This window comes from Chrysemys picta, chromosome 6 (assembly GCF_011386835.1).
Source record: "Chrysemys picta bellii isolate R12L10 chromosome 6, ASM1138683v2, whole genome shotgun sequence".
NCBI classification, from domain to species: Eukaryota; Metazoa; Chordata; order Testudines; family Emydidae; genus Chrysemys; species Chrysemys picta.
In genome coordinates, this window is record NC_088796.1 from 29,827,127 (window position 1) to 29,854,506 (window position 27,380).

General features: G+C 44.1%; 2 protein-coding genes and 1 long non-coding RNA gene across 4 annotated transcripts in view; 1 reads left to right on the forward strand and 2 right to left on the reverse strand.

Moving 5' to 3' along the window:
- CCL28 (C-C motif chemokine ligand 28) lies at positions 1–18,982 on the reverse strand. Its single transcript, XM_042857511.2, has 3 exons — positions 18,793–18,982; positions 4,515–4,644; positions 1–2,700 (listed from the first exon to the last, which is right to left on the reverse strand). Exons 1-3 carry the CDS (start codon positions 18,854–18,856, stop codon positions 2,538–2,540), a joined length of 357 nt encoding a protein of 118 aa, XP_042713445.2. The 5' UTR covers positions 18,857–18,982; the 3' UTR covers positions 1–2,537.
- Positions 12,454–24,451, forward strand: LOC135984230 (uncharacterized). Its single transcript, XR_010602156.1, has 3 exons — positions 12,454–12,583; positions 20,187–20,378; positions 22,551–24,451. It is a non-coding gene; the product is annotated as an uncharacterized LOC135984230 (long non-coding RNA).
- Positions 21,923–27,380, reverse strand: part of LOC112059572 (uncharacterized) — a 26,476-nt gene continuing 21,018 nt past the window's right edge. The window contains exons 1-2 of one of the 2 annotated variants that reach the window (XR_010602155.1): positions 22,767–22,896; positions 21,936–22,059 (exon numbers count right to left, since the gene is read on the reverse strand). The gene's annotated coding sequence lies outside the window, so the exon portion shown is untranslated. Of the gene's footprint in view, positions 22,060–22,766; positions 22,897–27,380 lie in introns of those variants that run through there. The other variant, XR_002888876.3, reaches the window with a different exon arrangement.

Consider the following 27,380-nt stretch of genomic DNA (forward strand, 5'->3'; position numbering starts at 1 on the left):
TTTGCCCAGTTGCCATCTTCCCTCAGGCCAGCCCTGTAGTTATTTATTCAAGTCAACTAATGGAAAATGTATGCAACAAATCTGCTCTAGATCACATAAGACTCACATCTGTATAACACAATATAATTTACATATATGGCTATGTCATTCATGTTTACAACATATCCCATATGCGGTAGTCTCAAAATGGCATTTTAATTATATTTAGCATATACTGTACATGCTGGAAACATATTGCAAAGATAGCTTTTCAAATCATGTACATACTATGGCTGAGGCATTTTCCCTGGCCTAGGTCTCTGTTGTGGGCTCCATTTAAAATGGTCAGATTTCTAAAGGTATTTAAGTGCCTAAAGATGCAGATAGGCACCTAGTTGGCTTTTCAGAATTGCCTAACTCCCATCAAAATCACTGGGAATTTGGCATCTATGTACTTTTTAAAAAGACCATTAGGCTCCTATTTACATCTTTTAAGCACCTAAATACCTTTCAAAACCTGCCCCACAGTGACTATTTGTACCCTGGCTAAAGGTTCACTGAGCCAGAACTTTTTGTTCCTTCTGTCTCAATAAACAAAGCTCAAAGTTTGTAAGTGCCAGATCCTCACCTCTGATAAAGATCCTCCGGAGGCACCTCTCCAGCTGTACAAAGGCTTTAATCGGACAGCTGAGGATTTCCCCAGCTGGTGTAAAGTTGACAATGCCAACTTCACTCCACCTGCCCCCCCCCCACCTTGGTGTAGAAGGTATCCAATGGGAAGCATTTCCAGGTGCATCAAGGGTTGGGGAACAATCCTGGGCCAGTAGAACAGGCGTAGGTTAGAGCTATGGCTGCTCTAAATTGTGCCAGAGGTGGATTCAGCCCTCATCTTCCTAGAGGATTGGAGGAAGAGTAAAGGTGGCCTAGAGCTACCATCCACGCTGCCCCCTCTGCACTGAATTGAGGATCCAGTCCTTAGTTTTTTTTCTTACCTATTGCTATTTCAGGTGTGATCCAGTTTCTTCCATCGTCCACATCAGCAGCTGAAGGAGCTGGGTTGTTATTTAGCAGTTTTTATTTTGTTTTGGGGAGACTTGCTTGCTTCTTGTATCTACCATCCTACATGCTTTATGTGTTTGCAGTTATTATTAATACAAAAAACTAAAACTACTATGTACTTTACACAGTTCCTACCCTCAAGGAACTAACAGTCTAATTTTAGATGTCCTGCAGTGAGAACAAAAACAACTGGAGAAGAGAGAGAGTTATAACACCACATTATGGTAATTTAGGCTTATTATAGGTATAACTTGATGAGCATAGTGCTCTTATTTAATTTTAAATCTCTACCTTCCTTCACTCATTACTACTTCTCTCACGTTATGTTGGGGCAGAAAGAGTGTGTGTGACTGACATGGCTTAGTATTTGTGGGCTGTGTGGAAGTAGTAAGTCTTCATGAGGGTTTTGAATGAGGAGGGAGAGGACCTGGTGATTTGATCTGGAAGGATGCTCCACGCATTAGGAGGCACCATGAAGATGGCAGTGGGAGGAGGGACATGTAGTGTGTAGGAAGGCTGGTATCATTGTCAATACTAAGATGATGAGGTGGGACAAAAGGAACAAGATCAAAGGTGTAGGCTGGGGCAAAGAGGTGCAGGCCTGTGATGGCCAGGATGAGAAGTTTGGTACAGTAGGTAGGAAGGGGCTGAGGGAAGCACTTGAAGAGGGGAGTAACATGATCAGAAAAAAGAGTAATGAGACTGGAGGTGATCGTTGCAGCAGAATCTTGGACCCCATAATTTTGAGCCTGAGGAGCAGGGAGGACAGTGGTATTGCCAGCAATAATGAAGAAAGTTTAGAACCAAAGGGAGCTTGAAATGGGGGGAGAGAAGTCATTTTTGGTCATCCTGAGCTTGAATTGGTGGCAGGCCATCCAGAATGTTATGTCAGGAAAACAGTCAGATACACAACTGGGAAGGAGAAGGCAGGTCACATGAGAAGAAGGCAATTTGTGAGCTAGCAGCAAAAAGATCGTAGCTGAATCTGTGCAAGCAGAGGAGGATAAGGTATAAGGAAGAGGAGGGTACGAAAAGCAGGACCCTGAGATAAGCAGAGGAGGGGGAGAAACTACCTAAGGAATGTTAAAGCAGCAGTCAGAGAGTGAGAAGGATAACTGTGAAAGCCAAGTCAGGAGAGGGTGTCAGAAATTAGAAGTATTGAAGAATACAGAGATAGAGGATGAAGTGGAGTAAAAAGCACAAGATGTGGCCAGGAAGATATTGCCATTCCTTATGCATCAACTTTTGCCTTTATCTGGGTGATTCCCAAAGAACAAGATCCTTTCAAGATGCATATTAAAGGTGGTAAAGGATGTGTACAGCTGACATCTGTCACTGCTTGCTCTGGGAATTTAGACATTTGAAAAATATATTTAAAGCTGTAATTGCAAAATGTTGAGCAGTCATTGTATGTGAATTCCTAACCAAACATTTGTCTATTGCAGAGAACACAATGCAGCATTCACAGGTAACTCCATCCTGGGTGTTGTTTCAGCACACTACTGCTTCACCACAATTTGATTTTTCCTTTTGGTGTTCCTTTTCTTCCCAGAATGAAGATTTCCATTTCTTCCATGATTTTTGATTGTGTTTTTTTTCATCCATTGCTTAATGGTTTTATTATGTGAGCTTACACATAACTTCTTGTGCTTTACATGAAGGCTGCCAGAAGAAAAAGAAATTACGTTGTCTATTGCAAAACTCATTTTTTAAAAAAAGAAGTAACTAGCTATATTTGAAAGCAACAAAACTACTCTCATCTCAGGTTTTGGGAGACCAACTTTTGATCACCATGTTATCTTCCAAACAGAGCTAGGCACATATCTGATTTTTTTTCTGTTGGTTTGTTTGCTGTCAATACTGCAAAAATAAAAAAAAATCAGTTTGGTTTGAACCATACTCAGACATTTTTGGCTAATAGAGGAAGTCCATTTTGGGTCAAATGCAACATTCCATTAGAGCCGAAATATTTTCTTTCTGGGCATTTGTAAAGGACTATATTTTAGGAGAATGAAGTGGCGGTGATGCCACCAGGGCTTTGGAGCTGTGCTCCGGGTCCGCTCCAGCTCCGGGCAAAAACCTGCAGCTCCACTGCTCCAGAGCTGTGCTCCGGCTCCGCTCCAGCTCCAGACTCCGCTCCAAAGCCCTGGATGCCACCCTCCCATTCTAGCCCAGTAGTTAGGGTCCTCATCTGGGATGTGAGAGGCTGAGGTTCAAATCTCTGCTCTAAAACAGCTATTTGAACCAGGTATCCCCCATCCCAGGTGATTGACCTAACTACCAGCCTACAGAGCCATTCTCACTCTCTCTGGTCCAATATTTATTCAAGTATTTTATCACAAGTAGGACATCTTTCACAGAGAAATTGAAAGACATCCATGCTGAAATACCCTGTATCCGATGGGTAGGGCACTCAGCTGGGAGCGGGAGACCCAAATTCAAGTCCTTGCTCCAATGACTAGTAAATTCTTTATAAGAGGTAGAACAGTTTCAACAGCACACATTGAGCTCTACCCCAGAATAACCTGGTGGTTAGGGCAGTCACCTGGGGGAGGGGAGTCCTGGGTTCAAATCCCTTTTCCAGAGCACAGATTCAAAGCTGGGTCTCCCACATCCCAGGTGAGTGGACTAAAGGAATGAGAGGGGCGCACACACCCCATTTTGTGAACTGTGCCTAAGTCCCCTTGTGAATCTAGCCCCTCCCCCCTTTTGGGGCCAAAACTATTCAATGAATTTAAATCAAATTAACAAATAGTTTTGCGTCAACCAAAACTGCGTTTTTCAGTAAACAAACTATTCATCCAAAACGTTTCTCCCAGCTTTACCTTCCAAAGCAAAAGTAACTTTAGTGCATAATTACTCAGTAACTCCTGACCTGAAAAAGTACAGAGCAGGAGGGAAGCGTCTTTGCTGGGGCTGAAGATAAACACAGTGCAAATTAGTGCATTGGGAATGAAGTGACACAGTCAGGTCTGTTCATGTGTTATAAAAACAAAAGACTTACAAAGCCTGAGATGAACAGAAATGTTTCCACGATTTTTAACTTAATTTATTTGGATTTTAAGCACTCCCTTGAGATATTACTGATCAAACATTGTGTTATTTTGCTAGTACATGACAGCAAAAAGTGAAACTGAGTAGGAAAGACTATAAAAAATAAGAAAATCTGATTTGCTAAGTTTATGCTCATTTTCCATGCTGAGTGAAGTGCAAAAGCAACAAAACATTAATGGTGAAATATAAATTAGATTTAAAAAAATTAATTCAGTTTTAACAATCAAAGGTGTAATACAGGGAAGGAAAGTTTGAAAAATATACAGGGTCTGTTTCTCCACTGTTACATCAGTTTTATGCCAAAGTAATCAATGGAGTGATACTGGTATAAAATTGGAATAACTCACTAGAAAACCAAGCCCAATAATTTTTAACTTTTGACAATGTCTCTTCAATATATTATCACACAGAATACCACTTACATCACAGCTGGTATGTTGCACACTCCATCATCTTTCTGGATTTCAAATTTTAGAACTTTTCTTAGAAGTCTTCTGGGCACATGGTGCGATACTTCTGTGCAACAGTTAAAGGATATTGGAAGTAGAGTAGCTGAAAGAATCAAAGGGAAAAAAAGTCTTCAACGTTGAAATGAATGGGACATTGTGTTGCCCATCTTGTCAAAGTTTAGTGAAAGATTGCAGTCTTTGAGATCAGTCAGTATTTCTTCCTCCTCGGTCTTATCACCACCTCCACCACCACTCCTTCAGGTATAGTGTTTCTTCCACTATCCCTGTGGATTTGTATTTTAAATACCGTCACCAGGAGATTTAATAAATAGCTTACACTTCTGGAGGGAGAACTCTGAAAGCAATTGTGATGCTGGTAAACCAAGGCTATAGGTGTTAGCTAAGAACTGACAAATTCATAGCTGGAAACCAAACCAGCTCAGCTATTTGTTAGTTTTGTTCAAAATAGGTATTAGTCTTATAAGAATGTATTTAGTGTTTAGATTCTATGAAATGCTTGTAAATTGCTGCATGCGCTAATCTCACTTGTTATGTCTATATTCAATGCTACAAGGAAATATGTATGTTTTGCTTTATAACTTTGAAAAAATTTGCTCTGACCTTGTGAACCCAGGCACAGGAATCATCCCCCTGCCCATAGAAAAGGAATATCAAAATCAGATGGGCCATCAAGGAACATCACAATATAAAGGATTGGTTAATGGCCCTGTCCCACTTTGGAAATGCTATGTGCCAAGGTGGCAAGAGCCTGAGGACTGTCTGTGACTCCATAGTAAGACTGATATAGCTGTCCAGGAGTTCACTTTTTTTAGGGGGTAGGGTGAAATCTAATTATAGACCATACTACCAGTTTGGATGTCCATCCTGCTCTAGACAGTCTGCCCTGAGGTAGGCACTGACTGTTGTGACCACAGTGTGACAGCAATCACTAATGGCTGTGTGTTTGGTCTGATTTTAAAACTGATCTTGCAGAGGCAAATCAGGATCAATACTTTCAGTCTTTGAAGCTGCCACTGCTCATACAACTGTTTCGAGGGCTTGAAGCCCCAGGAATGAAGCTTGTCTCTCAGCTCTGGAGCCAACTTCTGCAGCTACTCTCCTTATCTCTCTGCAGCCAGCTTCCCTGGCTGACAAACCACCTAAAGAGCCAGAAGAGGCTTGTTGATGGGAAGGGGAAGCATGTATTTTCCCCCCAAGAAGATATATCCTCGAATTATGACTCAGGGAGTACAGTACTGGGGTGAGCCTGTATGCCGCCCCCCACCCCCCCACACCCTCCCCAGTATTTCCCTCTAATGGGGAGATTGAAGGGAGAAGGGGCACTGCAAAGTGTTCAGGGGAGTAAGTGGAGATCAGGGAACCCAGAGAGGACATGTAAAATGCCCCCATTATGGCCTGCTTGGACTTGGGAAATGTACTTCCCTTCCCCTCTCCTGGGGTCCCATTTATTCAATATCATTCAGCTCCTGCCAAAGTCTCTTTCTGCTCACCCACAAGGTTTAGGGTCCCACAGTCCTCCTTGGAACAGTGGCTTTAAATTCTGGCCGCCCTGGCTCATAATTCACCCTTCCAGTTTAGAGGTTGCACAGCCCTCCTTCCTGGGCTGTGTTGGTTGACTTCTTTCCTCTAGCCACCGTCTCTGATTGGGCTTGAAGCTTCCTTTTGATTCCCCTGCACAGTCTAGTCAGTCTCTTAATTCTTCCCAGGAGGGTCTAATATCTCCAAACAGTGGTCTGTGCTGGCTGGCGGAGTGGAGTCTTGCCCTACCAGGCCTTTAAGGAACACTGATCAGGGATGGTTTTATACCTTCCATCTCCCACACACTGACTGTTCCCCAGGGCCATCTTCTTCTCTCTCAATTACTGCTTGTTATTTTCTGGCCTGCATCTACCTCCCTGGACACATGGAATGGGATACCTGGCTTCTCACATGACTGCCTCTGGCCTTAAAGCAGGGGTGGGCAAACTACTGCCCGGGGGCCACATCTGGCCCTTCAGATGTTTTATTTCAGCTCTCGAGCTCCCGCCAGGGAGCGGGGTCCTGGGCTTGTCCTGCTCCGCACAGCTCCCAGAAGCAGTTGCATGTCCCGCTTCCGCACGCCGCCTCCGCAGCAGGGAACTGTGGCCAATGTGAGCTGCAGGGGCGGCGCCTGTGGACGGGGCAGTGCACAGAGCCGCCTGGCCACACCTCCGTGTAGGAACTGGGGAGGGCAGGGGGAACAATTTCCATACCCAGATGTGGCCCTCGGGCCAAAAAGTTTGCCCATCCCTGCCTTAAAGGGACAGTACCCATTACAAGGCGGCATGCATGGCCTTCTAGCCTCCTTCACTCCATTCTCTCCACTAGATGATCACATATCTCCATTCCTCTACCTGTCTACCACCCCACAACATCACCACTTATCTGCTCTGTCATAACACCCACCCCTGTATTGCACTTCCCAATACTATGCAGCCCCTATTTAAAATCCAATAAATTCTTCTGTGAAAAGAACTTTATTATGCACCAGTTACAGTTGTTGAGGGCAAAACACCCACATAAAAATAAGGCGATAACAAGCTGAGGGAAACTTCATCTTCACTTTTGGAAGGAACTTCCACCTCCAATAGGTAAACACATGTTAAAAACAACACGTCTAATTTACGTTACAGTGCCAAACCTTAACTCTGCCCCTGTGCACACAACAGATCATACATGAACTAGTACAGTATGTAAATGTATGTTAATGTTGCTGAGGTCAGTGTTAAGGTTTCGCATTAGAATGTGATTTAGTTGAAAGTGTTGTGTATTTATCTGTTGGGGATATAACAGGAATTTCTTATGGACATGTAGAATCTGTCAATGAAAGTGCTCACTGAGTGTTTGTTAAAATACAATAAAAAATGTCCTCAATCATTTTCTTGCTCTTTGGATGTGTGAGTGTATTTTACCCTCAAGGAAGGATAATGATAACAGATTATACCATACACTTATACTGAATATGCTACTACACGGAGCAGAGACTTGGCCAATGACAGTGGCTAATAAAAAGACAATGGAGGCTGCCCATCACAGATGGCTGAGGAAGATACTACACAGTTCATGAAAAGACAAAACAACAAATTCAAGAATAAGGGAGCTGACAGCAGGGACGCCATTTCAGGTGTTTTCGGTGGTGGTGGGGGTCAACTTTAACCATTATTCCAGGGCCTACTTAGGAACCTGAAAACTCTAGGGTTTCTTCTTTTTTTTTTTTAGGATAACAACTTAGAAGTTAGTTGACAGGAGCACTGTATCTAATTCCTCTAGTAAGAAAGAAAACTATATATACAAACACCAAATAAAGCCACATTTTAAGTTTATATGTAAATCTGGAACAATCAGGAGATAATACAGCAAGATATTCCCAATCCCAAGCCTTGAGGTATCCGCTTTGGAGCCTTAACACAGAATCAGAAACACAAGTTTGGTACTTTGTATACTATCTTTAGTAGAGATAAATAAAATAAACAAAATCTGCTTCCCCTGTCAATTATTATTGTTTATTAAATGTCTTATGTTCCAAATTGTGAAGAGGAGAATGAGACAGCTTGAAGCTCCAACCACTAGTGGACATGACGGCTCTGGACCAGAAGGGTTTGTCTAAGACCCACTTAGCTGCACCTGGCCCCCTACTCTTCTTCAGCACCCACTCCCTCAGGATCCTTGCCCCAGGGACTGTTCCCCCTCAGCTGCTTCTCTCACACTCACTACCCCTTCCCTCAGGGGACAACCCTATGCCCTCACCTCTCCCTTCTCCTGGAGATTGATTCCCCTTTCCCACCCCACTGCCCCTCCCCCAGGCTCCAACACACACCTCCCACAATGCTCCCCCTCTCCTTCCCACCGTCACCACGGAGAACCCTGTGCTCCTTCTGCTTCTCCTACCACCCATGGGGAACCCTCTGCTTCTTCCCCCAACTATCACCACTGGGGACCCGGTGCTCTCCCCCATCCACTCCCACCACGGGGTACCCTATGCTCCTCCCAGCACCATTGGGTTAATCTGAGTGGGAATGCTGAATTGAAGATTTAGGGTTAGATCAGGGATCGGCAACCTTTGGCACGTGGCCCGCCAGGGTAAGCACGCTGGCGGGCCGGGCCGGTTTGTTTACCTGCCGTGTCCGCAGGTTTGGCTGATCGCTGCTCCCACTGGCCGTGGTTCGCCACTCCAGGCCAATGGGGGCGTCAGGAAGTGGCGCGGGTCGAGGGATGTGCTGGCCGCAGCTTCCTTCAGCCCCCATTGGCCTGGGACGGTGAACCGCAGCCAGTGGGAGCCACGATTGGCCGAACCTGAGGACACGGCAGGTAAACAAACCGGCCCAGCCCACCAGGGTGCTTACCCTGGCGGGCTGTGTGCCAAAGGTTGCCGATCCCTGGGTGATTCCTCTGCTCCATCAGTGGAGCTACACTGACTTACACCAGCTAAGGATCTAGCCCTTGAACTATTGGGGTCACACTGTGGCTTCTGCATCCCATGGTCTACACTGGTTCAGAAGAAGCCCTAGGAGGAATTCTGATGGATTCCTCCTGATGTGGTGGGGAGGAGCATAGTGGTGCAGTAGCAACACTCCCTTGAAAGGATGCAATGCACACTCCTTCCCTTCCAAGGTTTGTTGGACCGCGAGAGTAAGGCCAAGACGTTGTCCTCATTCCACCCCTATCAGATGGCTAGTTGTTATCCTTATAAGAAGCACATGGGATCTTTTTCAGGGGAAAAGGCAATACGCCGTATTTATTGGAAATACAATTAGCATATGCATTCAATCACACACACACACACACACACTCCCGCCAGTCGATGTTATAGTTACCAGTCTAGAGTCCGGATCAATCTAGTGGCCAGCTAGGTTGATCATGGGTAGGTAGGAGCTGGGTTCTGTTGGTTGCGACACGCTGGTCCAGGGAATCCTAGCAGGATGAATCCAAAGTTTCATGGTAAGGCACCCTGTTTATATAGTGAAATAGTGATTTGATTTTATTGGGACCAATGAGTTTTGCACCATCATGCTGTCATCAACTGTTGTTTGACAAGTGCTTGTTTTCTTAAATTGTCCTTCTTATTCTTTATTTTGTTCTTTTAAGTCTCTTAGGGCGTTTCCCCACGCTGGTTCTGATCACAGCTATTTTGTCCCCATTGATAGGTGCCTGTCTCATCTTTAGGGTTGTCAATCTGCCCTCCTCTAACATTTCAATAGGGGCATGTTGCAACCTCCTGGTGCCCTTGCGTCTGTCTTCGGTTCCTCCCTACAACATCTGGTCGGCGATGGCCTTCACACTTATTTTTTAAACACACACATTCCTCATTCACACACAAAACAGAATGGTTTTACACGGACCATTTGAACAGGAACATCAAATTGCAATGCAAGAGAACAACCACCATTGCCTTCTTTTATTTATTTAAAAATGCTAAACCTACAACTAAAAGGTCTGTCACTGCCTTGAAATCAGCACAGACACAGATTCTGGCTGATGCATCTCTACCAATGGCCCATTAGGCCATTCCTTTCTGCTTTCAGAAAGGGTGACTGGCAGGATATGGTTAAATTGTACACCAATACATGTTACATTATTATTCTTTATCCTTCATTCTAAATTATACAAAATACAAACATAAAATCCTACTGGCGGGACTGTGTGTGTGTGTGTGTGTGTGTGATTGAATACATATGCTAATTGTTGTATTTCCAATAAATGTGGCACATTGGCTTTTCCCCTGAAAAAGATCCCACGTATTTCTTATAAACATAACAACTAGCTATCTTTTCCCTTTTACTAACATTGCACACCCGTCAGTAAACCAGATGTGCTTTTCTTGAACCATGGTACCTAATTCTTCCAGTGAGGGTGCCTCTACCAAGGCAATTCTTTGCTCCAGAGTCATCTCTGGACATTCATGTCGGTTCTCATTTTTAATTAGGGCATGTGTTAGCATGTCCGGCTTGGACACCGTTTCTGTGGTCACCCCTCTGTTAACTAAAATAAGCATCCATTGAGCCATTCGGGTGTTTGAGACTTTACCTCCCATTAATCTCCCTGACAAAATGTACTGGAGAGGAGTGTGGGTGCTTTGGATAGAAATAGGGCCCATTCTTGTGAGTGGCTCAAAAGATTGTACTGCCCAGTTGGCTGCTAGACACTCACATTTACAGGGATCGAAATTTATTTCTGCTCATTGTAACTTCCCAGATTCATATGCTACTGGCACTATTTTCATTATTTTGTAATAGTGTGGCAGCCAAGGCCATGTTATTAGCTGCCAAACGAATAACAAAAGGGCTGTGATTCATCAGGGAAACACAGAGCTGGGGCTGTGAGAGTCTTCTGTTTTAGCAGGGTTAAAGCAGAGTACTGCTCTTTTCCCCATTCCCATTTTGTCTTTTTTTTTTTTTTTTAAGCAGTTTCCACAGTGGGTGAGTTATTTCAGCGTATTTATAAATGTGTGGTCTAAGAAAACTGAATTCTCCTAGCAGTACTTTTAAAGAGTGGGCGTCGGTAGGGGCCAGCATTTCTACTAGTGTCCTTACTTTCATCTGATTTACCTGTCTCCCTTCTTGTCCAGCGACTATGCCAAGGTATGTAACCTGAAGTAGCACGAACTGAGCCTTGTCTAAGGCTACTTTGAACCCCGTTTTCTGAATTCGTGCCAAAACTTTTTCCATTAGTGTTGAGTTTGTGCCTCAGTTCCCCCAAATATCAAAATGTCATCTACATATGAAAACACAAAAGGCCTTTCTTGTGGACTCAACTGGTCTAGCATATCCCATAACATGCTGATGGGCAGTAGCTGGGCTGTTGTGATATCCCTGGGGCAACTGACAAAAGGTTCATTGTTGCTCCGTTATTGTAAAGGCAAACCGATCTTGTGAGTCCGCATGCAGGAGGTATGGCAAAGAAACAGTTGGCCACATCAATAACTGAGAAATATTTAGATGTGGCTTGTACTTTTTGTATGACCTGTGTCATATCAGCCACAATAGGGCCCATAGGAAAGGTGCCCTTATTGATTCTTCTATAATCAATTGTTAAATGCCAGGACTGACCGTCTGCCTTTAGCACTGGCCATGCAGGGGAGTTAAAGGGTGAATTTGTTAGTGGTATTATTTAAAAACAAAACAAAACAAAAACCAATTTATCTTAAACCTACAAAAGAGTTTTACAAGCCAGGAGTGTTGGTTTAGGTTCTAAACACTCCACATATTTACACAATCTATTTATACACAGCTGTACATAGATTACATTTGTATACATTTGGGGACAGTTAAGTTCCAATAGAAACCCCTTATGTTCTTTTAGCAAAATTTGACTAAACGGTTCATAGTCAAATGATTTAAATCAGATTGTTTTTTTGCCTGGCTTATGTACAGGCATTCCTTTGGAAAAGGCCCTGTGACGTTGCACTCTATATTATTTTATGAAAATATGCTAATGAGTATGAATATAATGTAACTGGAATATGCTTCATGCAAAAGATCTCTTGAAAGGTATCATTACAAAGCTTATAATCTACTGAGTGTGGTCATCCTATTTGTATAAATGTATCACCCTTGTATCTGAAACTAGAAATATGAAATAACTCTGAGGGCCTATTGTAATTATGCAAAGTGTGGGCCATTATTGGTGGGTTGGAATCTTGATGGCTCCCATTAACCAGGACAATTGTCTGTAATGGCTCTGTTTTACTTGCAAGTCTTCCTGTGCTGGCAAGTGGGTAATGAAGTCTTACAGTGATATGTGATCATGTCACCTGAACTGGAATCCATCTTTAACCTGGTGCTTTTCCATTGAGAAGGAGGGGGTAGGACCAGAGAGGGACAAAGGGTTCCCGCCTTATGCAAAAGATATATAAGTGGGTGGAACAGAACAAAGCAGGCAGCCATCATGAGAAATCCCCTAGCTACCACTTGAGCTGGAACAAGGGCTGTACCAGGGGAAAGGATTGTGCCCAGACTAGGAAGACGTCCAGTCTGTGAAAGAAACTTATCAAAACATCTCTGAGGGTAAGATTTTATCTGTATTCAGTTTTATTACTGTATTAGGCTTAGATTTGCGTGTTTTATTTTATTTTACTTAGTAATTCACTTTGTTCTGTCTGCTATTACTTGGAGCCACTTAAATCCTACTTTCGGTATTTAATAAAATCACGTTTTACTTATTAATTAACCCAGAGTATGTATTAATACCTGGGAGGGGCAAACAGCTGTGCATACCTCTCTATCAGTGTTACAGACGGCAAACAATTTATGAGTTTATACAGGGTAAAACAGATTTATTTGGGGTTTAGACCCCATTGGGAGTCGGGCACCTGAGTGTTAAAGACAGGAACACTTGTGTAAGCTGCTTTCAGTTAAGTCTGCAGCTTTGGGGCACGTGGTTCAGACCCTGGGTCTGTGCTGGAGCAGACTGGTGTGTCTGGCTCAACAAGGCAGGGTGCTGGAGTCCCAGGCTGGCAGGGAAAGCAGGGGCAGAAGTAGTCTTGGAACATCAGTTGGCAGTTCCCAAGGGGGTTTCTGTAATCCAACCCGTCACAGGCCCATTCCCTTCAGAATGACTGCAAAGAAACCAAGAATTCTTTTCCTATAATACTTCTCCTTTTTAACATTTTTACAAAGTTTAACTGCTTAATTCCTTCCAGCCTCTGCAGGGTTAACTTTTTTTCCTTAAATCACTTGCTTATTTTTCACAAAGACACCTCCATCAGCCTTGATATCACCATTCCAAGTATTGTCCCAGGGATCTGAAATCCCCATGCCTGTACTTACTGCTTCCCTTACTCCTGCCACTATACCCCTCAGGGCTCCCAGCATGTTTTCCAACTTAAATAACTTTATTTGTTGCCTGCACTGCTTGTCTGGGCTTGATCCTGCTTTCTTCGTTGAACCGTCCCTTTTCATGGACACAGGTTTTGTTCCACTACCAATTTAGCAAGGAGGGTGGCCTCCTTAACTAGCCCCCACACTTCCCGGTCCCTTTTCCTAAACCTTTTTCTTTAAATTGTGAAATCACAACAATATCCCACACTCCTATATCCTTCAGAGTGAGGTCCTACAGAAATCTACTCCTTATTTGCCCACGCTTGTGCTGGGTCTTACAAAACAGAAAAAGTCTACACCCATTAAAAACTCTGGCTGACAGTGCAGGAGGTGGGGAACGCTAAGCCCCCTACCTTTTGGGCTCTATCCTGATATGACCGAGGATATATTCACCTATGCAATTTTCCCCTGACAGACGGGTAGGAGCAAGGACTCTAATCCTCCCCCTTATGGCCCAGCACCTCTACAACCAGGGGTATATATACTTAGACAGTTTGTACAAACAGTTTATATCTGTATAGTTTTCCCTGACAGATGGTTCGGAGCAAGGACTCTAATTCTCCCCTTATTGCCCGGCACCTCTACGACCAGGAGTGTGCACACCTGAATGATCAATCACTTGATACGGATGGGATACCTTTTAGTAGTATTTAGCAGTATTTTCAACAATCACAGTGCACGTCTTCCCCTTTTTGCAATTCTCCACCAAAAATGTTATGCTTAAAGAAGCACACGGGCTCTTTTTCAGGGGAAAAGGCAATATAGTGCAGTGGCTGCACTAGCAGAGAGACTTGTGCCCTCTTCTTTGTGAACCCAGGCAGGACCTGCCACAGACTTGCCCTTAAGCGTGATTTTTGGTTCAGCCTAGTCCAACAGTTGCTAAAAGAAAAGAAAACTGAAGTTTGGCCTGGCCTTTTTCATTCCTACAGGCATTCCTCCCCAGGGCCGCCCAGAGGATTCAGGGGGCCTGGGGCAAAGCAATTTTGGGGGCCCCTTCCATAAAAAAAAGTTGCAATACTATAGAATACTATATTCTCATGGGGGCCCCTGCGGGGCCCGGGGCAAATTGCCCCACTTGCCCCCCCCAGGGCGGCCCTGCTCTCCCTTCTCCCCCTACCATGTTTTGCCTGCCTCTGTCGCTGTCAGCAGCACAGACAGCAATCCATTCCATTACTGCTTCATGCAGGCCAGGATTTAGACTCAGTATGGTAACACTGCCACAAGCTGTATTCCTCAACCAGCAAGCTAGAGCTAGTGGCTGTGTGGGACTAGCAGCTGCAGTGGCAAATCCCCAGCTTCTTGCCTCCTCTCTGTCATGAGGGACATTGCCCTGTTGGTGTCATTATTTCTACAGATTATATTATCCATGTTGATCCTTCCTCTTGCTTGGGGACTTTCACCAAGGAGACATCACCTGTTTGTTAGAGGCTTTGTTCCCTTTATTTATAAAGAGCTGAATCATCCAATCATGCAGAAGAATCCCCAGAGGGCTATCCAAGAAATTTCATGCAATTCCCCACCATACAGAGCTCCTAACTTACGATGACAGACCCAGGGAGGAGCAAGGAGCCCTTCAACCACATCTACATCCCCAAATTTGCTGGGAAATCCCAGGGATTTTGAATCATCTAGTTACAAAGCAATATTTCCAGAGGGGAAAGAGCCAATACGCCAGGCCGGACCGCACCGGCTTCCATGGCCCTTTAAATCCCGCCCGCAGCTCGGCAGCCGGAGCTGTGGGGGGGGTTTTAAAGGGCTCGGAGCTCCACGGTGGCCAGAGCCCCGGGCCCTTTAATTTGCCCCTGAGCCCCGGGGGCTCCAGCCACCTCTGCAGCTGGGAGCCCCGGGTTGATTTAAAGGCCCTGGGGCTCCCAGCCACAGCCAGTGCCCCAGGGCCTTTAAATTTTGAGAAGCCCCGCCTCTTCTGGTTGAGGCCACGCCTCTTCCGGGTGAGGCCATGCCCCCATAGGACTCCGGCAGTACCGGTAAGTCCTGTAAGTTACTTTCACCCCTGAATATTTCCTGGCCTTTCCCATGGCAGCAAAACCCACTGAGATGCTGTGCCATTGGCTTCAAGCTAGTCAATACCTGTGGTCAGTTTTCACCCATCTTTGACGGGAGCTGAAAGCCACTTAGGGAGGATTTCTTGTTCTGAAGTCGTGCTGGAATTTCCAACTGGAATTCTGCACATTTTCCGGGGGATAAGACGAAAGGAAGAAGCAATAGCTTCCCAGCTCTGGCTACCCTCCAACTGCTGTCAAGAAGCCACATTTCTGGGTGGGCCATGTGATGAAGGAGGAGGAAGATAAGTACAAATGAAGGGGTGAGGGTAAGGGACAGGAAGGAGGAAACTAAGCAGGAGGTCAAAATATGAAAGCAAAGGAAGAGGAAAAAACCCACATCTCCCTCTACCCTCTGGTTGGACCCTGGCAGATCTCCCTGCATGACCCCAGTAAAGCCACAGGAGTGGGAACCCAACCCCCCATTTACTTTAAACACGTAACCTCTAATCTACCTCTTTTTGCAGATCTCACTTCTTTATGTGATTGAGCTACTCTTTTCCCAGGCAAGCATTTCCACATGTGAGAAGTTTGAGTTCAAAGGTCACTTTAAAATGTTTCCTTTAGAAAAGTGATTTAATTTTTGCAGTGCCCCAAATGTGCTAAAGTTCTTGCAAACACATATGAGACTCATCCCTGCCCTGCGGAGGTTACAATCTGATCCTGCAAACACTACTGAGTATGACTTACTATGGGACAATGAGACTATAAACATCAGTAAGCACTCCATTTGGTACAAGTAGGTGTTTGCATGATCTACTTGCATCATTACAATTAACTCAGTTGATTAAGTATCAGGGGGTAGCAGTGTTAGTCTGTATCTACAAAAACAACAAGGAGTCTGGTGGCATCTTAAAGATTAACAGATTTATTTGTGCATAAGCTTTCGTGGGTAAAAACCTCACTTCTTCAGATGCATAGAGTGAAAGTTACAGTGGCTGGCTCATTACAGAAGCAGCTTTTCCTCTCCTGGAATTGACACCTCCTCATCTATTATTGAGAGTGGACTACATCCACCCTGATTGAATTGGCCCGGTCAACACTGGTTCTCCACTTGCGAAGTAACTCCCTGCTCTCCATGTGTCAGTATATAATCCTGCATCTGTAACTTTCACTCTATGCATCTGAAGAAGTGAGGTTTTTACCCACGAAAGCTTATGCCCAAATAAATCTGTTAGTCTTTAAGGTGCCACCAGACTCCTTGTTGTTTCAGTTGATTAAGTGTTTGCAGGATCTGGTCCTAATTTAAAAACATACAGGATCACGTAAGTAATTTCTACTTTGAAATATAATTCTCCTCCCTTGCCCTTTCTTTTATTGCCCAGTCATGTTTATTATCATTTGGTTAACTTTAGTTGCTTAACTCACTCACATTGCTTTACAACTGGCAGTTTGGTGGTAAGCCCTTACCACTTATTTTTAACCCTTCCTTATTTTCAATATATTTGAGGTTGTTCTTATTTTCTACAAGTTTTTTTAAACTTTTTTCTTTTTTGTATCTTAATTAAAAATTAAATTATTGTTCCAACCCTTTACCATTTATCATGCATTTGCTAATCCTTAGCAAGTAATAGTCCCCCAAACTTCTCTTCCTTTGGCTGGGGCAGTACAACCAGTGTCCTAAGTCGCACCCCAGAATACCCAAAAGACACAACCAGCACTTCTTCAACCTGAAATGCAATAAACCAAATCTGAATCCACTACCTTTGAAATACTTTGGAGACTCCTTATCCATGAGGCTGCCTTGATTCATGAGAACGCACAGGTATTATTTTGGCCACCAGAGGGCTCTCGTGTATTCCACTGAACAGAGGTCAAATATAAGGAAAACCACAAAGAAAAGAAACCCACATAAAATTGAATATTAAGAGCCAGGTCTTATTCTTACATCTGTGCCACACCACTGGAGTAAATGGGGTGTAGCGGAGGCAGAATTTGGCTCAAAGCCTATAAAACTCCTTTTGTATTCTCTAGTTCCAAAATGGGCTAGTATGTTTGCTAGACTTTAAGGAAATTTGCCTTTAATTATTGTTTTGTTGTTAAATGCAGAGTGTGTTTGTCTTAGTCACCTAATTATTTGTCTCAACAATATCCATCTGATATACAGAATAAAAGAACAAGTTTAAGAAAACTCCCTCTATGCCCTTATTTGAACACACTACCCCCTAGCATGGAAGCACATGCATGCCCAGCAAGTACACCCAGATTACAGCTCACACAAGCCTGTGCCGTCCAACAGGTGCAGAGGCCATTTTGGCAGGGTAGAATTTTAAGGCACATTTTACTCACTTGTGGCATGATCCTGCAAGGTGCTGAGGGCGTCTCTATACACAGTTAATGCACAGCAAGCCAGGGTATAAATCTGCAATGCCCTAGCTTGCTGGGCACTAATTGGCTGTCTGAGCCTGCTACCAGGCACTAAAAGTTCTGTAGTGTGGTTTGATGTACTACTGTTTGAAACTCTACTCTCGCTGAAGTCAATGGGAGTTGAAAACATTCCGTATTTCACAGGATCAGACTCTTGGATTTCCTCCTGAATTTGGTAAAGATTTTAACATCACAGAGTTTAACAAGATTATTTTGTAATATAAAATTACAAGGAAAACAATAAAATATTGACTATAAGGGCTAGAAAATTCAAACAAAGTATGTGGACCCAACTCATGTATGCACCTAGCATAGCTGTCAGTAAGCATGATGCAAAAATGGGAGATTTAATCTATTGTGCAATTTGCTACAGTTAAAATGTGAGAAGATGAAAATCAGTTTTTCTACCTGTTAGCTATAAAATCCTACTTAAACATGGCATCTGTCACACACAGTATACATGATTTTAGAAAGTGCTGGTTAAGTCTGCAAGTAAAATGTCCTAGAGACCCTCCTGCATGTGAGTAACTTCAATCAGATGAATTGTCCCAGTTGTTCTGAAGTGCAGTTAAAATGATAACATTTATTGTGGCAAATACCTTGTTGTACTGATCCTTTCTAAAGACCTGGCGTTCCCTTGTTTAAACCATTTACAAAAAGTTTCCCAGTCTAAATATCCAACTGCCCTTAATTTTACAAATGGTAATTAGCTAAAACAGAGTGAATCCTACCCCCAGTGAAGTCAAGGGGAGTTTTGCCACTGATGTCAGTGGAGTCAGGGTGTCATGCTTAAAGTTCTCCCAGTTTTCTGTATAGAAATTAAAACCAAAAGCAATAATCTCCAATTACTCACAGTGCTCTGGATATAAAACAGCTCCAATTCCACACAGAGACACTTCACCTTTTTTTTTTTTTTAAAGATAAACCTATTATAAATGTAGCAAATATATAATGTACAGGACGACTTACCCTCAGATGTTTGGACAATCACAAATGCAAGAGCAGCAAAGAGAGTGACTAGCTTCAAATCCATTCCTTCTGACTGCTGCAGCACTTACTGTAACAGACCAGGTTATAACTTACAGGAAACAAAGGTGATCCTATCTCCTGGACTGCAGTAAAAGAAACTAACTTTAAAGCCCCACCCTTCACAGATGCTGCAAGTGGGCTTGAGCCTGCAAGTTACTAAGCACTCTGGTCCAATCTAGCAAAACACTTCAACACACACTCAAAGTTTTATTGACTTTAACAGGCTTAAATTTAAGCATAGGCTTAAATACTTTACTGGATCAGGCCAGAGTATTCAGAATCTTGCAGGATCAAACCCACTTCTGTGTTCTTACTTCTCTATCTCTGTTATGGACCTGGCACCTGCCAATGCTTTGGCATTAAAGGTGCTAAATAACTGTGGGTTAAGAAGAACCAAAGAATCAAAGTTTATCATTTCTTTATACCATTCACATGAGGGCCAAATTCTGTTGTCAGTAACAAACATGCAACTCCATTAAAGTAAATGTGCCAAATTCAGCTGTGACACAAACAAGCACAACTCCAAAGAAGTCATTGGAGTTGCACCACTGCTGAATTTGCCCCATTTGTACGGGGAAATTTTGGCAAACCAGTGAAGTGCCTGAAACCACCATCACTTATTGCTAAAAGCAGCCAAGTCAGCAGGCCGTAAAGTGGCCATGCAGCAGGCTTAGCTTAACCAAGGCAGGAGGGGAGGGGGTTTTGGGTGCCACAAAAAGGACAGCTTGACCCCGCATCCTTCCTGATAAGAATTGTGTTGAAGTTGCTGATACATGCATTTTAGGGGCCTCTAGGCTGCAAACTCTGGGGAAAAAAACAACACACCTGATTAATCAATATTCAGAAGGAAACCTCCTGCTTGACCACTGAAACTGCTTGCTTAACAAGGTTTCTTTAAGGGTATGTCTACACTACTAAATTAGGTCGATTTTATAGAAGTCGATCTTTAGAAAGCGATTTTATACAGTCGATCACGTATGTCCCCACTAAGAGCAGTAGGTTGGCGAAGTGCATGCTCAATACTGTGGCTAGCATCGACTCATGTAGTGGTGCACTGTAGGTAGCTATCCCTCAGTCCCCGCTGCCCATTGGAATTCTGGGTTAAGCTCCCAATGCCTGATGGGGCAAAAACATTGTCACGGGTGGTTTTGGGAATATGTCATCAGTCTCCCCTCCCTCCCTCCCTCCCTCCGTGAAAGCAACGGCAAACAATCGTTTCGCGCCTTTTTTCCCTGGGTTACCCATGCAGACACCATAGCACAGCAAGCCTGGAGCCTGCTCAGCTCACCACTGCTGTTGTGAGCATTGTAAACACCTTGCGCATTATCCTGCAGTATGTGCGGAACCTGGCTAGGAGACGCCAGCACAAGGACGACTGTGAGGAGGACATGGACACAGACGTTCCTGAAAGGACGTGATGGGGCAATTGGGACATCATGGCGGCAGTGGGGCAGGCTGATACAGTGGAGTGCAGATTCTGGGCCCGGCAAACAAGCACAGACTGGTGGGACCACATAGCGTTGCAGGTATGGGATGATTCCCAGTGGCTGCAAAACTTTCACATGCGTAAGGCCACTTTCATGGAACTGTGTAAGTTGCTTTTCCCCACCTTGAAGTGCAGGACCAAGATGAGACCTGCCCTGACAGTTGAGAAGCGAATGGTGATAGCCCTGTGGAAGCTTGCAATGCCTGACTGCTACTGGTCAGTTGGGAATCAATTCAGAGTGGGCAAATCTACTGTGGGGCAGCTGTGATCCAAGTAGCCAAGGCAATCAGTAACCTTCTGCTAGCAAGGGTAGTGACTCTGGGAAATGTGCAGGTCATAGTGGATGGCTTTGCTGCAATGGGGTTTCCTAACTGTGGTGGGGCGATAGGCGGAATGCATATCCCTATCTTGGCACCAGACCACCTTGCCAACCAGTACATAAACCGCAAGGGGTACTTCTCAATGGTGCTGAAAGCACTGGTGGATCACAAGGGACGTTTCACCGACCTCAACGTGGGATGGCCGGAAAAGGAGCATGGCACTCACATCTTTAGGAACTCCAGGCTGTTCGAACAGCTGCAAGAAGGGATTTACTTCCCAGACCAGAAAATAACCATTGGGGATGTTGAAATGCCAATAGTTATCCTTGGGGACCCAGCCTACCCCTTGCTCCCATGGCTCATGAAGCCATACACAGGCAGCCTGGACAGTAGTAAGGAGCAGTTCAACTATAGGCTGAGCAAGTGCAGAATGGTGGTAGAATGTGCTTTTGGACGTATAAAAGCTCACTGGTGCTGTTTGCTGACGGGGTTAGACCTCAGCGCAACCAATATTCCCATTGTTATTGCTGCTTGCTGTGTGCTCCATAATATCTATGAGAGTAAGGGAGAGACATTTATGGCAGGGTGGGAGGTTGAGGCAAATCACCTGGTGGCCAATTTTGAACAGCCAGACACCAGGGTGATTAGAAGAGCACAGCTAGGCGTGTTGCACATCAGAGAGGCTTTGAAAACCAGTTTCATGACTGGCCAGGCCATGGTGTGTGTTTCTCCTTGATGCAAAACCACGCCCTTTGTTGAATTTACTTCCCTATAAGCCAATCCCCCTCCCCCCTTCAACCAGAGCTGGCAAAGGAAATAAAGTCCCTGTTGTTTTGAATCCATGCATTCTTTATTTATTTTTTTAAAAAGTGAGATCACCGACAAGGTAGCCCGGGTGGGGTAGGGGAGGAGGGAAGGACAAGGCCACATTGCTTATTGTAGCCACACTACAAATTAAAGCTGTTTGAATGACAGCCTTCTGTTGCTTGGGCCATCCTCTGGAGTGGAGTGGCTGGATGCCCAGAGCCTCCCCCTCCCAGGTTCTTGAACGTCTGGGTGAGCAGGATATGGAACTTGGCGAGGAAGACAGGCAGTTATACAATGGATGCAGCGGCGGTCTGTGCTCTTGTTGCCTTTCCTGCAGCTCCAACAGATGCCTGAGCATGTCCGTTAGCTCCCCCATTAGCCTCAGCATCTCCTCCTGTGTGTTCTGATTACGCTCACTGAACGCTTTCCTGGCCTCTGCCACTGAATGCCTCCATGCGTTCAGCTGTGCCTATCAGTGTGGGAGGACTGCATGAGCTCTGAAAACATGTTATCGCGAGTGCATTTTTTTCTACCTTCTAATCTGCAATAACCTCAGGGATGAAGATGATACTGGGAGCATAGAAACGTTTGCACCTGCAGGGGGGATAAAAAGGGAGAGTAAAATTTAAGAAGATACATTTTTGAGAACAAAAGGGAGACTCTTTCACAGTGAATCAAGAAATTCACACCAGACAGCACATGTGCTTTAGGTACAAAGTCGCATTTTGCCTTTTATATTGAGCGCCTGCCGGTATGGTGACACATCACACAAGGCTGGGCAACAGAATTGGGTTTACAGGCAGCCATGGTAAGCCAAAGGGTATGCGGGGTTGGCTTCTTCCACCTTCATAACATCTGGGAATAGTTTCAAACTGCAGTGCCCTCCTTTCCCATAGCAAGCAATACCGGTTGGGTTTGCTGTTTAAAAGGAGGGGGCTGTGGTTTTGGGTTGGATGTGCAGCACACCCCTTCCCCCCACTGTGTGGCTATTCTCTGGGATGATCCCTTTTAGCCAAGCGCAAACAGCCCAGCATGAACGGGGTCCTTTTACTGTTCCCTTACAAAAATTCCCCTATTTCAACCAGGTGACCATGAATGATATCACTCTCCTGAGGCTGAGACAGAAAGATAAAGACCAAATGTTGCATGAATGTGACCATAACCCAGGACCATTCACTGCCATTTGTGCTGCAATGATTCCAGACTACTTGCTACTGGCTTGGCGTGGTAAAGTGTCCTACTGTGGAGGATGAAATAAGGCAGCCCTCCCCAGAAACCTTCTGCAAAGGCTTTCAGAGTACCTTCAGAAGAACTTCATGGAGATGTCCCTGGAGGATTCCTGCTCCATCCCCAGACACGTTAACAGACTTTTCCAGTATCTGTACTGGCCGCGAATGCATCCAATTCTTCAGGGCAAATCAAACATTAAACACAATTGCTTTTAACCCCTGTAGTAAAGTTACAAATGTGCACTCAACAGAGGTGCCTTCTCTGCCTTTAGGGTCTGGGAACCCGCCTTGGGAGGGTATTGGCTCCAGGGTGATGAAAAGGTCCTGGCTGCCAGGGAGAACAGATTCTCTGCTTGCCTGTTGCGCATTCTCCTCCTCTTCCTCATCCACAAAATCCTCCTCCATGTTGCATGAGACTCCCCCTTGGCAGGTATTGGCAAACAAACGAAGTTATGTTCATAAAGTAAATCATAATCCTTATGAGAATAAAAGTTTGTCAGATTGTAGCAATTAGGGGATGTGATTTTGAATTTCATGTACCCAAATTTAAATAGTCAGTTAAAAGTGTCTTATACTTTGTATTCTATTGTAACACCTGTGACCCTTGGAATGGATTTAACTGCTTTACAAACATTGTTTGTACACCCTGATTTACAGAACCAGCTATATACTGCAAAACAGGAAGGGCTCAGAGTCATGGTTACCATGCATCATAATGCCAATGAAATTAAATGGGTATTTGCAAGAATTGGCCAAGACCTGTCATACCACTGGTGGGAAGTGTTATTGGGATGGTCCCCCACTGGCACAGGCATCCTGAATTTGGCCCTATACCCCCATCATGGTAATCTTGGGGCGCCAAATAGTAGTGGTTTTTGTTACCAGCCTAATGACATGCTGGACCTGGCATAAAATCTGGCAATTGCAAGTCCCCCGACAGATAAATCAGTGGTTACTGCCACCGACACTCGTACCCCTGGGAAAGGAACATATTGAACTTGTCGCCTCTCCCTAAAATGGGAAAAGAGGCTAAAACAATCGCTTGTCAATTACTATGCTGGTGTGCTGAGTATGGGATGCCAACAAGAAGATCCTTTGCTCGGTCTCGGCTGAGAGCCTTGAGCTTTTGTTGGATCTCAACTCAGGTGCATCCAGAAAAGGTGTGGCAGTGACCATGTAAAGGCCTCCTTGTATGAAAAGTGACCTTTAAGGAGAGGATCTGTACAGGGAAATTTTGGCAAACCAGTAAAGTGCCTGAAACCACTATCACTTATTGCTAAAAGCAGCCAAGTCAGCAGGCCGTAGAGTGGCCAAGCAGCAGGCTTAGTTTAACCAAGGCAGGAGGTGAGGGGGTTTTGGGTGCCACTGAAAGGGCAGCTTGACCCCACCCCATCCTTCCTGATAAGAATTGTGTTGACGTTGTTGATACATGCATTTTAGGGGCCTCAAGGCTGCAAACTCTGGAAAAAAAACACCACACCTGGTTAATCAATAATCAGAAGGAAACTGCTTGCTTAACAAGGTTTCTTTAAGTGACATGTCATTGTATTACTTAATTTATAAATAAGGGGGAAAGTTTGAGGTAGTTGAATGGGTCTCTCCCTCTGGATGCATTTTGTGCTCCCCACCGGCAGACGGGCTGTGACTCGACAGCCACATTCAGCTTCAGTAATTATCGAGGATTGGGGGTGTTTTACTAACCTATTATGGACATCTGTAAGTGCTTGAGACTAAGTAAAGTTTAGCTTTAAGTGAAAGCACTCTTGTGTTGTCCTGTTTGTGCCAGCCATCTATCGGTCGGATGGACGTGTCTCCCCTGATTTATTTCTTGACACCATCTCTCACAGAGTAAGAGTTACCAAGAGTTTTGGGTTGAAAGAACCCCGGGTAACACATGGACTTCCAAGAGGTTGCATGGCCATAAGTGAGGGCAGAATTGGACTGCCCCATTTCACCCTACCTCTTACTGCCTTTCTGAACTGTTAATAACAGCAGTAACTAAACTGAAGACCAAAGTTACACTGTAGGAGCATGTCTTCTCTGCCACCATAGAACCAGAGCATCCTGGGTGAAGTTATACCTCTGACATCACTCTGTTCACATTCCCTGCACTCTTATTTCTGAACCAAATATAACATTTCCATTTGGTGGGGGACCTAGGGGTGGGGGAGGAGAATATTTTGCGGTAGCACTAGAACATTCAATCTGAACAAAAAGTGGGGGGGGGTTTGTTTGTTTTTTGGTCAATCACTTCAAGCTAAATTGGGAGACTAGTTGCTTTCCATATTTCTGTGGGTTGCATGAGAGAAGGCCCTTTCCTGATGCTTGCACATAGAGGAAGTATTTGTCTACAGGAAACGTCTCCTGATCTAACTTTCTACCATTTCTGGTGCACAAAATGTTGGGACAAATAATTTGAAACAGTTCATGCTTAATCACCACTTGTGCAAAATGATATTACTGCACAAGAAGGAGAGCAGTGGTTCACCTGCTCAAGAAAAATGCTTCCTTTCCCCCTTGCAATTAGAAGTTGCCTACTTACCCCTCCCTCTCAGGTCTTTCTTGAAACTTAAATTGAACAAGAACAACTAAATTTAATAAGATTCTTATACGGTGCCCATCAATGGTCAACAAAAACAGGTAATTGTGAAAAAACGGAAGAGGAAGTCTTTCCCACCTACCTGTTAGTGCCTCTCCTCTGCTAAAATGTACCCACTTGCCAGTCTCTCTCTGGTCTTGTAATACCAGCCTTCTCACCTCCCTGTGCCTCTACACCCTTGTTAGAATAAACACTTCCAGCTTCTCAGGCTCTCCCTCTCATCACAGTGCTGCCATCTGCTTCCCAGCATCTCTTCTCCCCTCTGTTCCCCCACAGACTTCTTTCTCCCTCCTACACTCCCCTACCCCTTGCACTGCAGTGGCTCCAGGTTTACTTCTTCCTTCAGTCTTTTAATTTGAGGTCACAAGAGCTGGTTGGAAGTTTCCCAAAAGAACGTTACTCTTGTCAGAATCTGCCAATTCATTGAAAGCAAAAAGTTTCATGGAAACAGATCAATTTTTATGACATTTCATTTTGAAAAGAGAACACATTTGATTTTTCATTTTGAAATGACATTTTATATTATGAACAAAATGTAAAATGTCAAAATTGGAAAAATATTTTGATTTTTTATCAAAACAATTTGATCTGATTTTTTTTCCCCTTTAGAATTTCATTTTTCAGGACATTAAAAAAATTGTTATTGTTCTGTTTCAGAACAAAACAGCCAAATTCAGAGAATTTCTTATAAAACGGAAAATCCACTTCTTGCCCAGTTCCAGGTGCTGATTGAGTAGGCAATCCCTATTGAGCAAAGCACTTAAGCACATGCTGAAGTCCCACTGATCTAGTGGGACCTTCACCGTATTTTATGTCTATAAGTACTAAAAGTTGTACTCTAGCTCAACCAGAAATTTTAAATTTGATGCAGGAATCACTTGGTGCATTTCTATGGCCTGTGTTATGCAGGAGGTCAAGCAGTGGCTCTCAATCTTTCCAGACCACTGTACCCCTTCCAGGAGTCTGATTTGTCTTGTGTACCCCCAAAGTTTCACGTCACTTAAAGACTACTGGCTTACAAAATCAGACATAAAAATACAAGTGTCACAGCACATTGTATGAAATTTTAGTTTGTACTGACTTCACTAGTGCTTTCTATGAAACCTGTTGTAAAACTAGACAAATATGTAGATGAGTTGATGTACCCCCTGGAAGACTTCTGTGTATCCCCAGGGGTACATATACCCCTTGTTGAGAACCACTGGACTAGATGATCATAATGGTCCCTTAAAATCTGAGTCCTGCCAGCCTGTTACTGTGAGTTATGGACACAGCCATTACATTTCCAGAAGCACGGAATCATGCTTTCCTACAGTGTAGAGACTTTGTAGTATATCTACTACGTTCCTTTCCAACACTAATTTTGCAATTCAGTACTAATAAAAATGTAATCAAGTAGGTCTGGTGCTATGGATTTGTTCATCATAATCCCCTAACCCTGCTTATCATCACTCTTGGGTCATTAATCTTCCAGAACATGTTATTCACCAGAAGCACACAAAACCTATGTGGAAATGTGTGTGCGTGTTTCTTAAGAAGAGAGATACAATAGAGTATGTTCATTTACTTTTGGCATGAAGAAAGTTACTTACATGTAACTCAGCAAGTGGATATGCACAAGTCACGCAGCGAGCACCTGCTCTGTAATACTGTTTGTGCAATAGTAAAGCCAGAAAGGGACTTACAACATCTAGAAACCTTTTCCAATCTGCATCTGTACCAAGATAAGGACTTGTATACAAGTTAGCTGTTCTTCACCATAACACACAGAGAAACAAATGACTGAAGAAAAAGAAACCTGATAAAGTAAATGTTACAGCTGTATTCCCCAGGTTAGGAACTTGGTTGTAATAGATTTAAAGGAGGGTCTGTATGCCAGCTGCTGGACATAGACAGGACCCTGGGGTGCTCTCTAGCTCACAGAATAACTAAACAGCCATGTCCTTACACAGGGTCGCCCATCTTGGATCAGGATCTGAATATTGTGGTTCAGGCCCATCTTTAACCTTAACGCTAACGATCTGCCCCAGTTCCTGTTGAAATCAATAGCAAAAGTCTGAGATCAGTGGGAGTGGAAACAGATCCCT

Coding starts and splice junctions, on each gene's coding strand:
- CCL28 (XM_042857511.2), bottom strand. CDS start 18,856: ATGGATTTGAAGCTAGTCACTCTCTTTGCTGCTCTTGCATTTGTGATT. Junction 4,645..18,792: donor GATTGTCCAAACATCTGAGG/GTAAGTCGTCCT, acceptor TGATTCTTTCAG/CTACTCTACTTCCAATATCC. Junction 2,701..4,514: donor TGCAACATACCAGCTGTGAT/GTAAGTGGTATT, acceptor TTCTTCTGGCAG/CCTTCATGTAAAGCACAAGA.